The 17,595-nt window shown below is 40.9% G+C and overlaps 1 protein-coding gene across 2 annotated transcripts in view; it reads left to right on the top strand.

Annotated features, from left to right (window-relative positions):
• VWA8 (von Willebrand factor A domain containing 8) overlaps positions 1 to 17,595 on the top strand; it is a 258,042-nt gene that overhangs the window by 31,834 nt on the left and 208,613 nt on the right. For both annotated transcript variants that reach the window (XM_025049015.1, XM_025049014.1), the window contains exons 6-12: positions 2,357 to 2,521; positions 2,878 to 2,927; positions 3,753 to 3,861; positions 5,832 to 5,936; positions 14,079 to 14,210; positions 15,755 to 15,889; positions 15,981 to 16,058. In XM_025049015.1, the coding sequence (XP_024904783.1) occupies positions 2,357 to 2,521; positions 2,878 to 2,927; positions 3,753 to 3,861; positions 5,832 to 5,936; positions 14,079 to 14,210; positions 15,755 to 15,889; positions 15,981 to 16,058 (774 nt within the window). The remainder of the gene's footprint in view (positions 1 to 2,356; positions 2,522 to 2,877; positions 2,928 to 3,752; positions 3,862 to 5,831; positions 5,937 to 14,078; positions 14,211 to 15,754; positions 15,890 to 15,980; positions 16,059 to 17,595) is intronic.

Here is a 17,595-nt window from a genome sequence, read left to right as displayed (position 1 = left end):
TGGGAGAATCTAGGTGGTGTTTATTATGCAGTACAGTTTTTTTTTTCTTTTGGATCTATCTAAAGATGGCACCATACTAATATAATTAGAAGGAGATACCTGAGAATTTTATCAGTAAGCAAAGTTAAATTCATTCATATTGTTACGGTTAATTTATTGAAATGAAAGCCATTTCTATTATTTTTTAAATCTTAGTTTAAATTTTATTAATTTTATAAATAATTAAAGAATAATCATTTATATTTATATTATTTCGAATTACAAAATAACGATTATGTGCCTCTCTATAGTTATTTGCCACTTTTAGTAAATGATTTGGGAAACAATACTTAGATTATGGAATCATTTTTTTAAGTATAGAAGTTACTTTATAACAAGAAGTCTGATATAGTCTTTATTCATGTAGTAGAATTCTGTACAAAGTTATAAAACACATTACTTTGAATAGGAATTTGGGCTTCGAGGTCAAAGGGTTTGAGTATGCAAGGAGTGGTTATTATTAAGTGAGAAGGATGTACTACATTTTCCCCCAACCTAAATATCAGGATAAATACATCATTTTTGTTGGTAACCCTAATTTCTGTATTCATAGAATCTGTCTCATGAGAACCTCACAGAGTCTAGGGACGATCCCTTCAGAAAACACCACCTTAACACAATTTCTATAAAAGATTTCAACACTGTAATTGAAGTCTCATTTATTTCTAGCTAGATTCAATATACTAAATTTGTATATCTGAAAATGTTAATGCTTCCATAGAGGTGATTATAGTAGAATTGTGTTATTATGGAAACAGATATAATTGATTTATATAAATTTTATTTATGTTCTGGTTATCATTTTCAGATAAGTAGAAAGAAGTATTCAGCTCTGAAAATTGTCCTCTTGATTTCTTAGGCAGGGTTAGACACAAATTCTTATTTTCTGCTGCATATGATATAGTGTCAGTGTTAGTCCTATTAATTAAATGTAGGATCATGGTTTTGGTTATGCTAGAAATAATTGTTCATCATGTTTTTACATTATTTCCTGCCGTCAGTCAACTGACATTTCTCCTATTACGCGCTAGAGGTAGTCAGTGCGTGAGTGCACAGTGATAGAATCTTGCATAGGACAGAGTGGAGGGGTACAAAAGTGCTTCCAGTGGAAGGTGAGAATGAGAAAGGGGCCCGTTTTAATGACAGGATTGCGCTGAGCTTTGAATAATGCCTGTGCTTACGCGGCGCACAGTGGGAAGGGTGTTCCAACAAGGGGAGCAGCGTTGGCGGAGTCGCACGGTGTGGCTGGGGAGCCACAGTCGTGAGGTGGGCTGGAGCACAGGGCCCAGAAAGGCGGGCCGAGGGGGTAGGTACGCAGTGCTTGCTGAGCCGGGGAGGATCAGACGTGAATCTGGCCGGGAAAAGCCTTGAATGCCTTGTTACGAGTTTCTACACGGTCCCTTGGCCACATCCTTGGGAGATCTGCCGAACGCTGAGGACCTGTCCCTTCGAAGGTGCACGTGCATAAACTTCGTAAGCTCCACGGGTCCTACAGAGGACAGCGAAGAGCCATTGATAAGGCCAGGCAGAGATGGAAAGAATGGCATTTACCGGCGCCTGCTTCTGTCCTGTGCTTTCACGCATATTAGCACATGTAGTTTGCATAACAACCCAGTGATGTTGGCGATGTTGGTCTCACCTTACAGGTGAGAAAGCCGAGGTTCAGAGGGTGTCCTTATGTGCTCTTGGTCTCTTAGCTAGAGTTCGTGTCAAGCACCAGGGCCAGGGTTTATAGCTCCAAAGCCCATACTGCTTCCTGTCTCTCAACTCTACCACGTGTTAGTTGTATATACCTCCTTTGAACCTTGGTTTGTTCATTCATAAAAGGAATTAAATTTCTATTTGGATCCTGGTAGAAGTGACATGGGAAAAATACATGGAAAGTACTTACCACATAGTAGATTTTCAATACACGTTAGTTATTGAAATATACCCGTAAGCATAGCTGTCTATGTATGGTCCGAGGGCAGGCTCTGCTCCATGGGTGGTCCGCCATCTGGGACCACCTTTTCCATCATCTGGTCCGAGCCAGTGGGTCTTCCTTGCCCTCCGGACGTTGTTCCTCTGTGTCACTGAGTAGGACTTGGAGATCTCCTTTGTGCCTCGAAACATCAGCTGCTTCCAGTCTTCAGATAGTGAGCCTTCCCTGGCGTCCTGACCCCAATTTCACTTGGTCCCCTTCTTTGGCAGTTTGGCTTTGAGAGTGTTCTCAATACAGTTTACTCTGCAACCAGGGCCCAAACTTCTTGGCCCGGCAGCTCTCGCGGTTGGAATCTGTCTCACACACGCTGTAACTTTTGGTGTCATACTCTCTCAGGATCACACCAAAACAGAGATGGATGCTTGGAACATCGTTCGAGTGAGTGAAAATTTCCGAGTGATTGCCTTGGGCTTGCCAGTGCCCAGGTACTCTGGGAACCCATTAGATCCCCCTCTCCGTTCTCGATTTCAGGCCAGAGATATTTATTATCTACCCTTCAAGGTAAGTATGAATGAAGATAATTTATTTTTAAAGTTTTTCCATCTATAATAAATTCAATTTCTATAAAAATGTTACTATTTTTATAGATGTACCCTAGTAGTTAATGGGAAGGAAAAAGGATAAAGGGTGAAGAAAATCTCTGGCAGTGAGGAAGAAAAATTACCGTGGTATTATTTGTCTGATAAAATTTTAAAAGTCTACTCTTTTTTTAGAAAATGACATGTATCAAGAAATTATTTTTTGTTATTAATTACTCAATGTGTGCTTAATTAAAATGTTGAATTTGTCAATAAAACATCTGCATTTAATCTGTTACATTCCTTATTAAATGATCTGATGTTTCTGTGTTATCATAGGACCAACTCGAACTGTTGTATTCAGTTGGAGCCAATGTTTCCACTGAGAAGTAAGTATTACAGCTGTACATTTACATTTTTAATATAAATATTTATACATAGTTTAATAAATATGTACATAAAATAAATATATTTAAAATATATCTCTATATTTTTATATCTGGGCATTTAACATTGAATTTATTTTGCCTGTTCATTGATTGATTGATTGATTCAACAACTGTTCTTTGAAGAATTTTTCAGGAGTTAAGGTAAGTGCTGATGATAAAGACGACGACAAAGCTAAAATGGTGGTAAAGACATGATCTTTGATGGCAAGAAACTCCAAATCTAGTAGAGTTTAAAGATGTTTGAATATTTTAGTTTAACATAAGGGCCATGATTTCAAAGAATTGGGAGCAATTATGGTTGAGACTATAAGGCCTTCAGAAAGGCATTGGCAGTTGAGATGGGCCCTAAAGAATGAGTAGGCTTTTGCCAGATAGAGAATGAAATTAAGGAAATCTAAGATTTTTTTTTTTTTAAAGCATGGTTTATGAGAGTATATGCCTCATTCTTGAGGCTATGAAAAGCTCTTGGTGGCTAGAGTTTAGGTGTAGATTGAGAAAGGTAAGCAGTGAGACTGGCCAGGTAGATTTGGGCCAGCTTGTGAAAACCGTCACATATTGTGAAGGATTTGAGAAATATATCTGTGTATCTAATCAACTTCGGAGTTTTAGATGGAATATTGTAATGTGGAGCTGTTCCTTAAGAATTTAATAGTAGATGTTATCTTTTTAGATTAATTAAATTGGCCCAGCTATTTAACAGGTTTGTACATTTTACATATTAAAACTATTAGAGTAAAATTTAACATTGTTTACTTTTCCCCCTAGAGTTTCTCAGCTCTTGTCCTTTGCCACCACTCTCTGTTCCCAAGAATCTTCCATGCTTGGACTTCCAAATTTTCCTTTAGATAGTTTATCAGCCGCAGTTCAAATCCTGGTATGTATAAAATAAATGAATGACTGGTATACCCAGATGTGGCCAATAAAACATAAAAGTTTGTCCTTGGAGATGAATCACTTGATTGTGCCTTGCCATATTCTTCTATAAATATCATAAGACCTGAGATTACCTTGTGCAGTGCAGCAATCTCTACAGAGACCCAGGGCGTGTTCTGAGCACTTGGTGGAGGGGAGGAGTGGAGGGGGAGGCAGAGAGGCAGCCTAGGTAGAAGCTGCATGGAGGGGGAGTGTCATCCTGAACTCCAGAGGTGAGCTGTAGTGTCAGGTAGGCCACAGACTCCCCGACCTGAGGCAGGAGAGCTGGGTGCTCACACTTCAGCACCATCTGTCCCTTGCTAATGGTTGTCCCAATGGACACAGACTCCCAGACACCAGGTGTTTCCCCGGCCTGTGAGCAGAGCTGGCCCTGGGAGCTCCAGGGTAGTCTTCACAGGACCGAAGGACACCTGCGGCCACCAGCTGTTGGAAAGGAGAGCCGGGTGGCCCAGAAAAGGTGACACTAGGTCCGAGGGGGTGTGGTGGAGCACCGACATCGTCCACTGCAGTTCCACAGAAGTCACAACAGTGTCTGCAGTGGTGGGAACGCCCTCCAGGGAGGGGGGACAGCAGGCAGGAAGGCGTCAAATCGCAGAAGGGCCTGGTGTGTTTGGAGAACGGGAATAAGCTGTATCAGTAGAGCAAGCGTGTGGCTGGAGAGGCAAGGACCTCCGTGTGAAGTGTCGCATGGCGAGTGAAGTCTCATGGCCGACTTAATGTTGGCCCAGCGGACGTTAGTAGGTAAGGTGTGCAGCAATCGTGTGTGGAGGATGATACCTCCGTTGGCGACAAGGAGGGATGGGGCCGCCTGGATGCACAGGGAGCACAGAGGAGACATAATAGTCAGCGAGAGACCGCTCAGGAGCGCGCCGGGAGGTAGTGGCTGTGCCACGGGGTAGTGGGTGTGCCACCTAGGTGAGACGTGTTTCTAAACTTCAGTGCTATTTATTTTCTATTTCCTGAGAGTCAGAGTTCAGTTTCCCAGGTATTACTTATACAATTCTCTGCATCTAGAGCAGCTTTTCTTCTGTTTATCACATCTTTTACTTTTCGTTTTTTGTTTTTGCTCAGAACTTTTTACTTTAACAATTCTCAAATCTAAAAAACAGTTCAAAAAAATAAAATGGACAACTATAATTCCTTCAACTAGAATCACCAGCTGTTAACATATTGCCCCATTTGCTTGCTCTCTCTTTTTTTCTTGAAGCACCTGAAAGGACTTTGTGGTTAATATTCTTAAATACTTCAGAAGCTTCTCAGAATGAGGACGTTCTCCTGCATAACCAGATACCGTTATCATACCCCTCAGCGCAGTAGCAGTAATTCTGTGTCATCTAATAGACGGTCTACATGGACATTTCCCTAATTGTCCCTGTTAATAGACTTTTCAAAGTAGAGTAACCGGAATTGGAAAGCAGTTTGATTTGGGTTGAGGAGGTAGGGTTTGAAGATAATTTAACACTTTCTAACTTTGTGGTTATAACTTCGAAGCTCAGTAAACGTGGGTGAGATTAACTCAGATTAGGAATACGGATGAAGGAGGAGGTACTTTAGGACAGGTAGGGTAAGGAGAGGAGTTTCAGACAAGCCGAATGGGGGTCTGTGAGATGTCTGTGTGGTCACGTCTCATGTGCAACTGAGAGTTCAAGTCCAGAGCTCAGGAAAGATGTCAGGACTAGAAACAGAAACACGGAGGCCTTCAACACACAGGCGGCAGCTGAAAGGTGGGAGTGGCTGAGCTCAGCAAGGGCAGAGAAACAGGAAGGGAAGAGGAAATCACGTTCGCTTATGTGGACTTCTGGGAAATATTGTTGATAAAGCAATTTCAATGTCATATGTACATTTCCGATAAATTTTCTGTGATTTATTTTAGACGTTCCTCCTTCCCACGTGTTTTTTGCTCCTAAACAGGATTCCTTCCCTATGATGTCGATCAAACATGCCATCCACTGGCTGTACCCGTACACTATTTTACTAGGCCACGAGGGGAAGATGGCTGTGGAAGGTATTTTAAAAGTAAGTGCCTGCTTTACTTCCTTCCCTTCCTCTACTTTTCCTTCCCTCCCCTTCCTTTCTCTTTCCTTCTCTCTTCCCAGCCCCCCCTGCCTTCTCTCCTACTTTTCTCTCTCCATTTTTCTTCCTTTCCCTTGCCTTCCCTTGCTTTCCCAGGCATGGAGGCATCGGCACGCTGCTGACTGAGGCAGCGAGCGCACAGGTGGCTGCTGCGTTTGGGAGATTGGCTCCATTGAGCAAATGAGTGAATATATTGGGGATAATAAGAACTACATTTCTCACTGTTGGAGAAGGAATTTGTAGACATACAAAGGGGGATGAAAGAAAGAACCCTGAAGTTGTTAATTGGAGAAATCAGCACGAACTCACTTTTTTCTCTCTATATAAACAGATAGAGTAATACGTATAAATAGTGTATATATGTGTGTATGCATACACATATTTCCTAGCTCCAGCCCCTGAGAGGGTTTAAAGGCGATGACACTCCAATGGCAGTGATCAGACAGGGGCTGAGACTCTGGGTTCTGAGAACTGCACCTCCCTGAGAGGAATTGGGCCTCCTTGGAGGTAGGGCTGATGCGAGGCTCAGGACGGGAAATATACACAATGAGCCTGGGCCACCGCAGTGCACCAAAAGTAAGGAAATGTTCAACAAGCGATGTTAACATCGTCAAAGTGACAGAAAAGTCAGCTGGGGTAGCTCCCCCTGGCCAAAATCTGCAATTTTTAGCATCATAATAAATAATGGTAGTAATCAATGACAACCTTTTGCATTAAATAGGAATTCATGAGTTCATACTGATATAAACAAATAGATACATGGAGGAGAAGGGAAAGCTTTTCCTAGTGGAATGCCTACTAATAAAAGCAGAGGGATTATATAAATAGAAAAAAAGCACCATTTGCAGCCATCAGAGCGGTGGTTGATTTAGGCGGAATCATCAGACGATGTTAAAGCTAGTGGTGGTTCTGAGGGGCAAGATGCCAGCATAATCTATGAATGTCCCTGCACCCCTGCCAAATACTCAATTGGCTATAAAACAGGGAAATTATATATTCATAGTAACTACCAGCTGGACCAGGTGGGACAAATCAACCTCATGTGCCTCCCGGGTGTCGTATAAGAAGAGCTCAGCGTCACTTCTTGAGTATTCTGGCTAAGAACTCGTGGTACTTGTTGGCCGTGATGAGATATCGCATAGACCTGAGTTGAGGGCCGTCTTGCAGAGTGAAAGGCCTGTATTCTGCGGGACTGCTCAGGCCAGGAAAACAGAAAAACCGAGTCACTGTTTCAGACTGAAAGATACTAGCGAGAACCAGCTAAATGCAGTGTGTTCCTGCATTGGATCCTGGGCCAGATGGGAAAAGTGGCATTGTCGGGACAGCTGGTTAAGCCCGCATGGGGCCTGTGGATGGGCAGTAGTGTGCCGCTGCATCGTTCGCGTGATCTGGGAGCCTGTGGGGCAATCATGTTGGCCGGAGTTCTTGTTTTCAGGAAATATGAACTGGAAAGTTCAGGAGTGATCGAGCATCATATCTGCAGCTTATGCTCAAGTGGTTTGGAAGAAGAGCAGTGGTTTTTTGTGTGTGTGTGTGTGTGTGTGTGTTCATGTGCGTATGTGTGTGTGTTCATGTGCGTGTGTGGCGGGGGGTCTGAAGGAGAAAGGGAACAAATGTGCTAAGATGTTAACCACCGTGAAATCTGGGCGGAGGCAAAATAGAAGTTCTTTGCCCAGCCCTGTGCTGCAACTTTCCTACAAGTCTGAAATGACTTGAAGATACAAAATTTTAAGAAGTGAATGAATATCCAGTATAACTCATTTCAAAATAAAAGAACAAAAGCAAATATCTAATATAATACTAAGTTAACATTTATCTGCCTATAACTTAAGTGAAAGGCAAGCATTTTATGTAAAAAGTATGGAAATTGCTAAAGAGCTATCGTTTCGACTGCTGGAACTCTCGCTTTGTCATAGTGGTTTATGGTACACGGAGCATGGTTTTCTTCTAGAATACACCTGGCATAACTTCCTCATTGTGTAGCTAATGGTCTTGTTTTCTGAAGGGCCAGTGACAGTATGTGGTATCTTATAACTACATATTTGAAAGTGTTGAGTTTCTCTTCCACAGTCTGGCTCAAGGCACAAATTTCTAGGCGCCGGTAGCACGCGCACACCAAGCCGGCGTGGCTCCACGTCCCGGCTTCACTTCCTGGAGGCGAGAATTGGACGTCGCCTTAAGCATAGCGAACGTTAGTTGTTTCTCCCCTTATCCCCAAGTCCACACATAGCCTTGGGGCATCCGGAAGTTCTCTCTGTGCAGCTCGTAATAAGGAGGAGACCTGAGATGAGTGGAACAGCAGCTGCTCGTTACTGTCGTGGAATTTTTTTTTTTTTTTTACATCAGTCACCAAAGAAACAATATTCGTATTGATTGGTGATGTCAATAACAATAATCGTAATAACAAAACTAATAAAATGCTGTTCCTCTTAGATGCTGGGAAGTATAGTTAGGGATAAAATCTGAAAGGAAAGTATAGAGAAGCAAGAGGAAAATAATGGCCAATAAAGAAGCAAAGGACGTAGACGAGACAGCGGACAATGGACGCGGAGCTGCGGACAGTGGGATGGCAGCCTCTGTGAAAGGGAGGAAGGAAGTCTGTGTGTGTGAGAGGTGTGAGGAGGGGGACAGAGGCGAGGAAGGGGAATGGGGGCCGGAAGGGGTACAGGGCTGAGGAAGGGGGAAGGGGCGAGAGGGGAGTGGGGGAGTGAGGAAGCGGGGGAGAGGAGAAGGTGAGAGAATATTAATGGGGTGTTGAACCATTTGGAAATGCACAAGTTAATCGATAGGCTCAAGGAGTCAGGAAACTACCGTTTTCTGACTATATAGTTTTAAAGAATTATGAAGTTCTCACTTTAAGTTTTATTCCAGGAGCCGAAAAAAGAAAACTAGAACTCATCTTCGATTTAATCAGCATCTGAGCTCAGTTGGCATTGGTCACTGAGACAGAGCACCTAGTGTTTAAAGAAAAAGGCTGTGATTTCGGTTGCATTCCCTTGATGTCCATTAGCACAGTGTCAATGCCTTGAGAACAAGGGTAGGAAGTCAGGGAGGAAGAAAATGCACAGGAAGTTCTGATAAAGTTCAGAACACCTTTCTTTTTTTCTAAACAAGCTATAAAAATGGCTGGAATGTCTCATTCCCCAGATGGTGTGCATCTTATGATGTTCATACTCTAAAAAACATGTTTTTCTAGCCATAAAGTCACTTCTAGCTTTTAGTTAAGGGTGTCTTAAAGAAAATAACTCTCATTCTGAATTGGCTGTTCTTTGAGAATGGTGTTTGTTACAATCTAGTAACAAGTATGTCCGGATTTTTAGTACCATGTGTTGGCTCTCAGTCCCTCGTAGGTCAGACTCTATCATAATAATGGTTAGCTTAGTAAATTCCGTTGATGATCGAGAAAGGCCATGCCGCCACTTATCCACTGACGATGTAAAATGAACTATGATCTTTTCTGAGAAACTTGGAAGGATCTTGGATTTAGTGTTTTCATTTCAGTCAACAAACGTTAATTGAACACTCATTTGGCAAATGATGATGTGCGTACGGAAATCCAGGGATACAGAAATGGGTGCGATCTGATCTCTGCTCTTGAGGAACCTGTGGTCCGGTTGGAGCATCACACATGCAAGTAAAATAACTATTTTAAGGTAATTAATGATTTTAGAGTAGTACAGCATAGTGATGAATAACTCTGGTCAAAGTAATGAAGACCTGAATTAGGTCAGTGAAATAGAGACTGAATGGATATGGGAAGTGTCTCAGAGGTGGGATGGTAAACCGTGCTCGCTGACAAAGTATAGGATAGGTTGTGGGGGTGGGGGCTGTGAGAGAATGTGACAAATCGAGGATGTCCATGAGTCCTAGCTCGGACAGCTGAGTAGACTGAGATGCCACTGTCACGAGAAAGCGGAGACCAGGAGCGCGTTTGGGGTGGGGGCTACGTAGTTTAAAACAGTAGAGTCTTTTCCAATTCGAGGTTCTCGAGTGTTGTCTAGCAGACTTGGAAATATGGATCTGAATCTGAAGCTATTTTGATACTAAAGAGAAATACTTGGGAGTCGCTAACGTGTTGGTGGTAGTTGAATTCATGGTGATGGATGAAAGGACCCGGGGGGAGCATGCACAGTGAGAAGCAGCAGTCCCCGAAGCCGGAAGCCTGAAGCACTAGCAGTTAAGGGTTGGGTAGTGGGCAAGGAGAAAGGAGACTTTGAGTCAGGCAGAGGGAGAGCAGTCAGAGAGAAGGAAGTCGAACAGCGAAAATGCTTATGAGCACAGAGAGAGACTTTCAAGAGGAGAGGGACGGCAAGTTTCAAGTGTCGCAGAGATGTCTCATTGAATGAAGTCTTTCCGATTATTCATTCAGAAAAGGATTTTCATTTCATCTGTTCTTCCATCCAGTCAATTAGCTAGACACTATTATATTGGAGATGCAGGAGTAATCAAAATGGAGAGAAATCTCTCCTTTCACCAAACTTATATTTTAGAGAAGGATAACAGTTAATCAATCAATAAAGTAAGCGAGTAAATAAGTCAAGTATGTAGTATGCCAACTGAGGAATGGACGCCCTCACCAGGAAGATGACATTGAAGACCTGAAGGAGAAGGAGCAAGTGCTGTGGAGGAAAGCAGGTGAGGCAGAGGCCCTCAGGCAGGAGCACACCCGAGGTGTCCTGTGAGGGGACAGAGCCAGTGAAGAAGAGGTGAGTAGGAGGCGACGTAAGAAGGTAAAGGAGGCGAAGTCACCTTTACAGGCCACCAAAAGGGCTTCCGCCTTCAATCTGAATAAGATGGAAGGGCGTTAGAAGGTTTTGAGCAGAGGAATGCCTTCTGTGACTGGACGTTTTAACAGGCTCACTCTGGTCACCGAGCCGTGGGCAGACTCTGGACAGTGAGATGAAAGCAGGGGCAAACAGCCATCGGGTTGCCGTAGTAACCTAGTTGCGAGGTAGTAGTGGCTTCGACAAGCTTGAGCTTGGTAGGAAGTTGCATTTATTCCGAAGGTAGAATCAGGATGATCTGCTGAAGGGTTGGAAGTAGGTTTGAGACAGAGTCAAGGATGACATCAGGCTTTCTGGACGGAGCACCCAGGATGATGAAGTTGGAGACAGAACATGGAAGATCAAGACTTGAGTTTTGCACACATTTAGATTAAAATACCTATTAGGTATCAAAATGGAAATGGCAAGACAACAGTTGCATATACAAGTCAGGAGTTTAGGATAGAAGTCTGAACAGGGAGAAAATCTAGAGTCATGACTGTATCGATGATTTGTAGCCTGAAACTGGGTGAACGTAGATTAGACAATAAAAAGATTCACTCCAGAAGTTCCCTAATGTGTACTGGTCGGGAAGATGAAGAAGGACCTGCAAAAGAGACTGAGAAGGAGGGAACTGGAAAACGAGGAAGACTAATTTATGTGACTTGGCAAATAGGACATTATCCGTGGACTTACCAGGAGCAATGCTAGGAAACCAGAAGTCAATGAGCCAAATAGTAAATCGGAGACAAGGAAGTTGAAACAGTGATTGTGTACTACTCGTGAAGTAAGTGTGATGATGACTGGGAACAAACGGATGGTGGGTCGATCGAGGATGATGTAGAATCAAGAAATGGCTTTCTGTTTGTTTCTTGAAGTGGGGGAGACAAACAATGGGAAGAAAAGATGAAATCTATGGATAACGTGGAAAACATTTATGGAAATCACGGTCTGGGGGAGGCAGAAAAAGACCTTTGCAGAGCACCATCATGTCTCGGTTTGGAATGGTGGAAGAACATACTTTGTGCCCTGCAAGGGGAACGATGGCGTTCTCATAAACCGAGATGAAGCAAGTAGACTTCCGCTGGCTTTCCATCCACGCATGAGTAAAGCGAAGTCCTTTCTACTGGGACAGTGGGAAGAAGTGAGGATTTGATGAAAACATAGGTGATTCCATTGAGGATGAAGGAAAAAAATTTCATTGGTTTATTTATTTAACAAATCTTTTTTGACCCATCGACTATGATCTATACATGCGATTCTATGCTCTGGACGTTTGGATAGTGCCCTAATGGGGTTTACGTTCTTTTGAAGTGTGAAGGTGTATGCCCCTGGAGGCCGCTAAATCACATGCTGAGACGGGGCGAACGGGCTCAGAGTGACTCCTAAGGACAGTAGTCTTGGTCTGTATTAGTTGCTGAAAGGCCCAGCAGAGACCAGTGGCTACGTATTTGTTCAGCAACGAGACAACAGGATACGGAGAATTTCTCCCCTAGAGCTCAAAAACCTAGAGAAAAGGTGTGAAGAGAATGAATACGTGGTGGGACAGGATTGGGAATCGTGAGGGTGGACACGTCGGCCTTGCAGACCAACACCTGGGTGGTTCACGTTCCTTCTATTTAATTATACTTCACAGTTCCAGTAATGTCATCCCAAAGAAAGTATGACAAAAATCCGTTAGTAGTAGGTTGTTTGATTGAAATTCGAGAATTCATAGGAAATATTCATTAATATAAAACGATAAGGTACATACACTTGGTTTTCTACTTCTTGCTAACATGTAGCCTATAGGAATTACGTATCTACTTTACTCCTCAATTACTTTTTTGATTAGCAGTCCTCTGAATTTCCTGTGCCGACAATGCTAATTCACCTTGAGTTCTTTTACTACCTTAATGTTTTTTAGTCTACTATTTTTATTCTGCTGAAATATTTTAGCTTGAATTATTTATAAGGACATAACCAGTATAGCAAGTGGTTCAAGGCATTAGTGTCCATTTCTGGAATATAGGTCCTGACGTCAATTCTATATCAAGTCAGACTGACATTATTATACTGTGGTAAAAACATACCTTTAAGCACTTCTATTGGTTTTTTTTTTTTTTAGGATTTAATGGCTCTGGTTTCTAAATTCTAATGAATTTAATCACTTGGCTAAGATCTTATTCTTTTTGTATTGAACCTCCCTTAAAATACAGTGTAGCTTTTTTTCCAGATGAAATTAAAGTGTCAATAATTGCTATTTGTCTATAACATGGAAGCAGTTCCTACTAAATTATGTGATACTATGAAAATTTGCATGTATAAAATGTGTTACTTATAAAATATTTTTTATAGTATCACAAATAGACATTTTTTATTTTCGGTGTGGGGAAAAGAGTGAGTGACTATCTTGAGTACTTACGACACCAAAACGAAGACTCGAACTGGGCTGTTAAGTTAGAATGTTGAGGTCGAAGGTAATTTTCTTTTCAAAAATCTACTTTCTGGGATTGTATCATTTTGTTGAAAAGGGAGTGATCTGTTCCTTCACTGAGGTTCAATTCTTTCACTATGGTGATAATGTTCTGTGGTTGGATTTGTGTGGAGTTATTTATGCCTGTTGAATACTAAAAATGACTTAAGCTTTTCATATTAAATGTGATGCTTATCGTAGGCCAAAGGACTTAATTAATTTTCAATCAGTATTTTCATTTTTCATATACTTGTTTGTGTTTTCTTTGTGTCTTTTTTCACATAAGGAGTTGGCGTGAGGGGATGTAACCAGTGTTAGGACATTGATAATTGGCCCACCTGGAATCAATGGACTTGGCCTTTTAAATCCAGTCTGACAAATATTGAGAACCTAGACTGTGCAAGGCACTGTGCCAGACACTGTGGAAGATTGATTGTTATAATTTATTGTAATCAGTTAAGCTAATCACACTCACAGCCGGCAGAATGCTGTCCAGGAAGTTCTGGTTTTATGAATTTCAGGCAACGTATTATAAGTCTTATTTTACTTTAGTATCTTTTCAAGAATCTCATCAATTGGAACTTTTTATTCTCAAGAAATATAGGTGTGAACTTTTACCAGCTCAGGAATTCAGTGATTCTTGTCATTTAGTAAACTTTAGGGACTATTTTCATATCACCTTTAGTAATTGGTGTAGATAGACTGGTATTCGTAAAAATAGGAAAAAAATGCTCATTAATTTTTTTTTACCTCTACTTTTATATCATAGAGTGAGTTCCAGTTCTAATTAAGATGAAATCTTATAGATATCTAACATTTAATACTAAAATAAAAAGTAAATGACGTGATTTTCTTATAATTTTATAGCGCTTTGAACTCCAAGATTCAGGAAGCTCTGTGCTTCCTGAAGAGATTGTGAGAGTCGAGAGGATGACCGAAAACCATGTGGCCCAAGCTTCCGTGACTGTCCGGATTGCAGACAGAGAGGTGACCATCAAGGTAATGAGTCCAGGTTCATACGTCCTAAGATGTGCCTTGTCCTGCCCATTTTTTATGACTTGTGCACGATCCCCTTATAAGTCTTCTTTGGCTCTGTAGCATCACGTCTATATATCTGTATGTATATTTATCTGTATCCAGAGTCATGTAGGTTTTAAACTGAAAAAATTCAGGAGAAACATAAGCATAGCCTTTTATCAAAAACCCGGAGTTGACCTCTGAGAAAATCAAATCGAGCGTTGATTAATGAAAGCATTTTGTATTCTAAGTCCTTGGTAAGAAATAGTGTTTTCAAACATGTTTTAGCAGCCAGGGAATACTCTTTTCAAATAAAATCTGTCTTAGTGACACGGAACAGTTGAAAGAGGAGTTGCTCTAGCTGAAGAGTTTTTAGAGGGGGGCGGGCGGGATTGGCCTGCGGAGCCCCATCTGCCTGCCCCACCCCCTTTCCCCCAGCCCTTTCTGAGAGGCTACCAGAGAGTCCATTAGGGAGCACAGCTTGTGGAATCCTGACTTAAATGCATTATAAGTGAATGTAGGAAAGAAAAGCCTTGCTTTCTCATGATGTGACAGACCAAATTTTAATTATAGACTTTTTGGTGTGTTTTAATATGATATCAGTAATATTTATTTATGTTACTGTATTTATTTATTCATGCAACGGAACATTGGTTGTGTCTGCTGTGGGCCAGGCTCTGTATTAAGATTTGCTAGTGCTGCTGGGTACTGGTCACTGTATTTGTTTCTTTGCATATATTATGCCTAAACCCCCCAACAACCCTGGAAGTAAGTTTTATTATCTCTGCTTTGTCGATTAGAAAACAAATGTAAAGAGGGTAGTCAATTCACCTGTGGTCACTAGCTAGGACATGTCACAGCTGAGATGTCTAGATAGGATTATTTTTCGCTATACTCATCTACCTCCCCGAGATGAATTGTCTCACCACACCAATGGGCTGGGACTCAGCCAGATAGGTAACCACTGCCCTGGAGTGGCTGCAGGTCACAGTGGAAGAGTAACACCAGGAGTCAGGAGGAGCACACGAAATCTTATGAGGAGACAGGAAGTAAAAGAAGTCGGTACGAAGGAAGGGAGGAGAGATTTTAAGAATAGATGCTTCTGAGAGGTAAACTAAAAGAAGAATGGAAAAGGATTTATGGACGTGGACTTTAAAAATCAGCAGTGACTCTGGAGAGTCTCGGTGGACTGCTTTTAAATTCTGTACTTATAACTGGAATTTAGACGGAACCTTCATTCTCCAATAGTGACATCATTATTATAAGTTATAAATAGCGTGAAAATGGCATGATGCTTATGCAGATGTCTGACAGCATGGGGCTATCATGTAGAGGGATGATCAATTTGGAGGTTTGATGGTCATCAGATCTGTGAATGAGAAAATTCTATTGCTTTCTCGAAATACGAAAACAATATAGAATTGAATTGAGCAAGGAATTCGTAATGGCTTTAAATGGCAGTTATGGCTTTCAATTACTAATATTTTAGGGAAAAAAAACCGTATGTATGTTATATTTAATTACAGGTGCCAGCTGGGAACAGGACACTCAGTCAACCTTGCACATCGGAACGTTTTGTACAAACTTTAAGCCATAAGCAACTACTGGCTGAAATGATGCAGTCTCACATGGTTAAGGACATATGTTTAATCGGAGGAAAAGTAAGAACGGCAGCTTCACTTTGGACTTCTGTTTCCCAACTTTCAGTTGTTTTAACTTATCCCTTAAATGATTGTGTGTTTCCATTTGCAGGGTTGTGGAAAAACAGTCATCGCTAAGACTTTTGCTGACACCTTAGGATACAACATAGAACCTATCATGCTCTATCAGGTACAATGCTCATTTTTAGCACTTGAACTATAAACATATACATTATAGACATTTTCCCTCAACTTATGACCTGAATAACTGAAATAACACAAAGGTTTTAATTTTGATGAAAGTCTAGTTTATCTTTTTGTTGTTGTCTATATTTTTTGGTGGTATATTCAGGAAATAATTGCCAAGTTCAGTGTCGCGAATGTTACTCTATGTTTTCTTCGAAGAGTTTTACAGTTTTAGGTCTTGCATTTAGATCTCTGATCTATTTATAGATCTTGTATATAGTGTGAAATAAAGATCCAAATTCACTTTTCATACGTGGACATCCAGTTTTCCCAGCACCATTTGCTGGGATGGTCTTGGCATCCTTGCCGAAAATCAATTGACCATATACGTGAGGGTTTATTTCTCGGCTCTCTGTTCTGTTCCATTGGTCTGTATGTCTCTGGTTTTGATTGCCCATCGCTCTTAGTAAGTTGTGATATCGGGAAGAGTGAGACCTCCCATCTTGTTTCCTTTTCCAGGATTGTTTTGCTATTCAGGGATCCTTGAGATCTTACATAAATTTTAGGATATGTTTTTCTACTTATGAAAAAAAAATGCCGTTGAGGTTTCGATAGAGATTGAACTGAATCTATAGATCGTTTCGGGTAGTATTGTCATCTTAATATTAAGTCTTCCGAGCTGTGAATGTGGATGTCTTTCCACTTATGTCTTCTTTGATGTCTTTCAGCAATGATTTGTGTTTTCAGTATGCAAGTCTTTCGTTTCTTTGGTTAAATTTATTCCTAAGTTTTTTTGAGTAGATTCTTTTGGTGGATGTACGTGTTGTATATATCATGATAAAAAAGCAAACATATAGCTGATGTTTTTACAAAGTGAGATTTTTTTTCGTCATGAATTTTTTTTATAGTGGTATTTTAAGGCATTTTTATCCTGCTAATTTACTGATTCTATATGTTAGTCTTTGGGTAGTTATGGTATCTTTTTATAACAGTCTCTCTTTTTATTTTTTGAACAGTTTGGAAGTGAATGTGATAGTTTATTAAATTTTAGAATATATTTTTTGTTTTTAGTTTATTTAAACTTTTTATTTTTACTGACACTAAAGATATTTATATTAAAAATGTTCTTGTTTTTGAAAAATGGCATTTAAACCAGCTACTTGTGGTGACCTTAGATCGTAGAAAATTTTGTTAACAGTTCATATTTCAAATTCTGTTGAGAAGATTCCTTTCATGCTGCTTCAAAGTATTTTCTGCCTGTTGGTTGAACTGGCCAGAATTTAGAAGGAATTCTAATCACAAGAATTACAGTACTGGTAACTTTGGGGCTATAAGCAGAAGAAGGTATTATAAGAGATGTGAGAATTCTCCCTAAAATTACTATTTTTCTTTCCTCTGTGTAGTGTAACTCATTCAGAGTGCCAGGTTATCATGTAGGAATTTGAGTTGCATTGCAAAGGATTTTAGAAACAAAAGAGGAAACATCCTGCCTGTGAACATAACTATGGTGGCTCTGTACTCCTACCATTGTGTAGAGTTTT

The sequence above is a fragment of the Pteropus alecto genome, unplaced genomic scaffold, assembly GCF_000325575.1.
Source record: "Pteropus alecto unplaced genomic scaffold, ASM32557v1 scaffold35, whole genome shotgun sequence".
NCBI classification, from domain to species: Eukaryota; Metazoa; Chordata; class Mammalia; order Chiroptera; family Pteropodidae; genus Pteropus; species Pteropus alecto.
The sequence above is the reverse complement of the archived record's forward strand: the minus strand, read 5'-3'. Positions and strand labels throughout refer to the sequence as shown.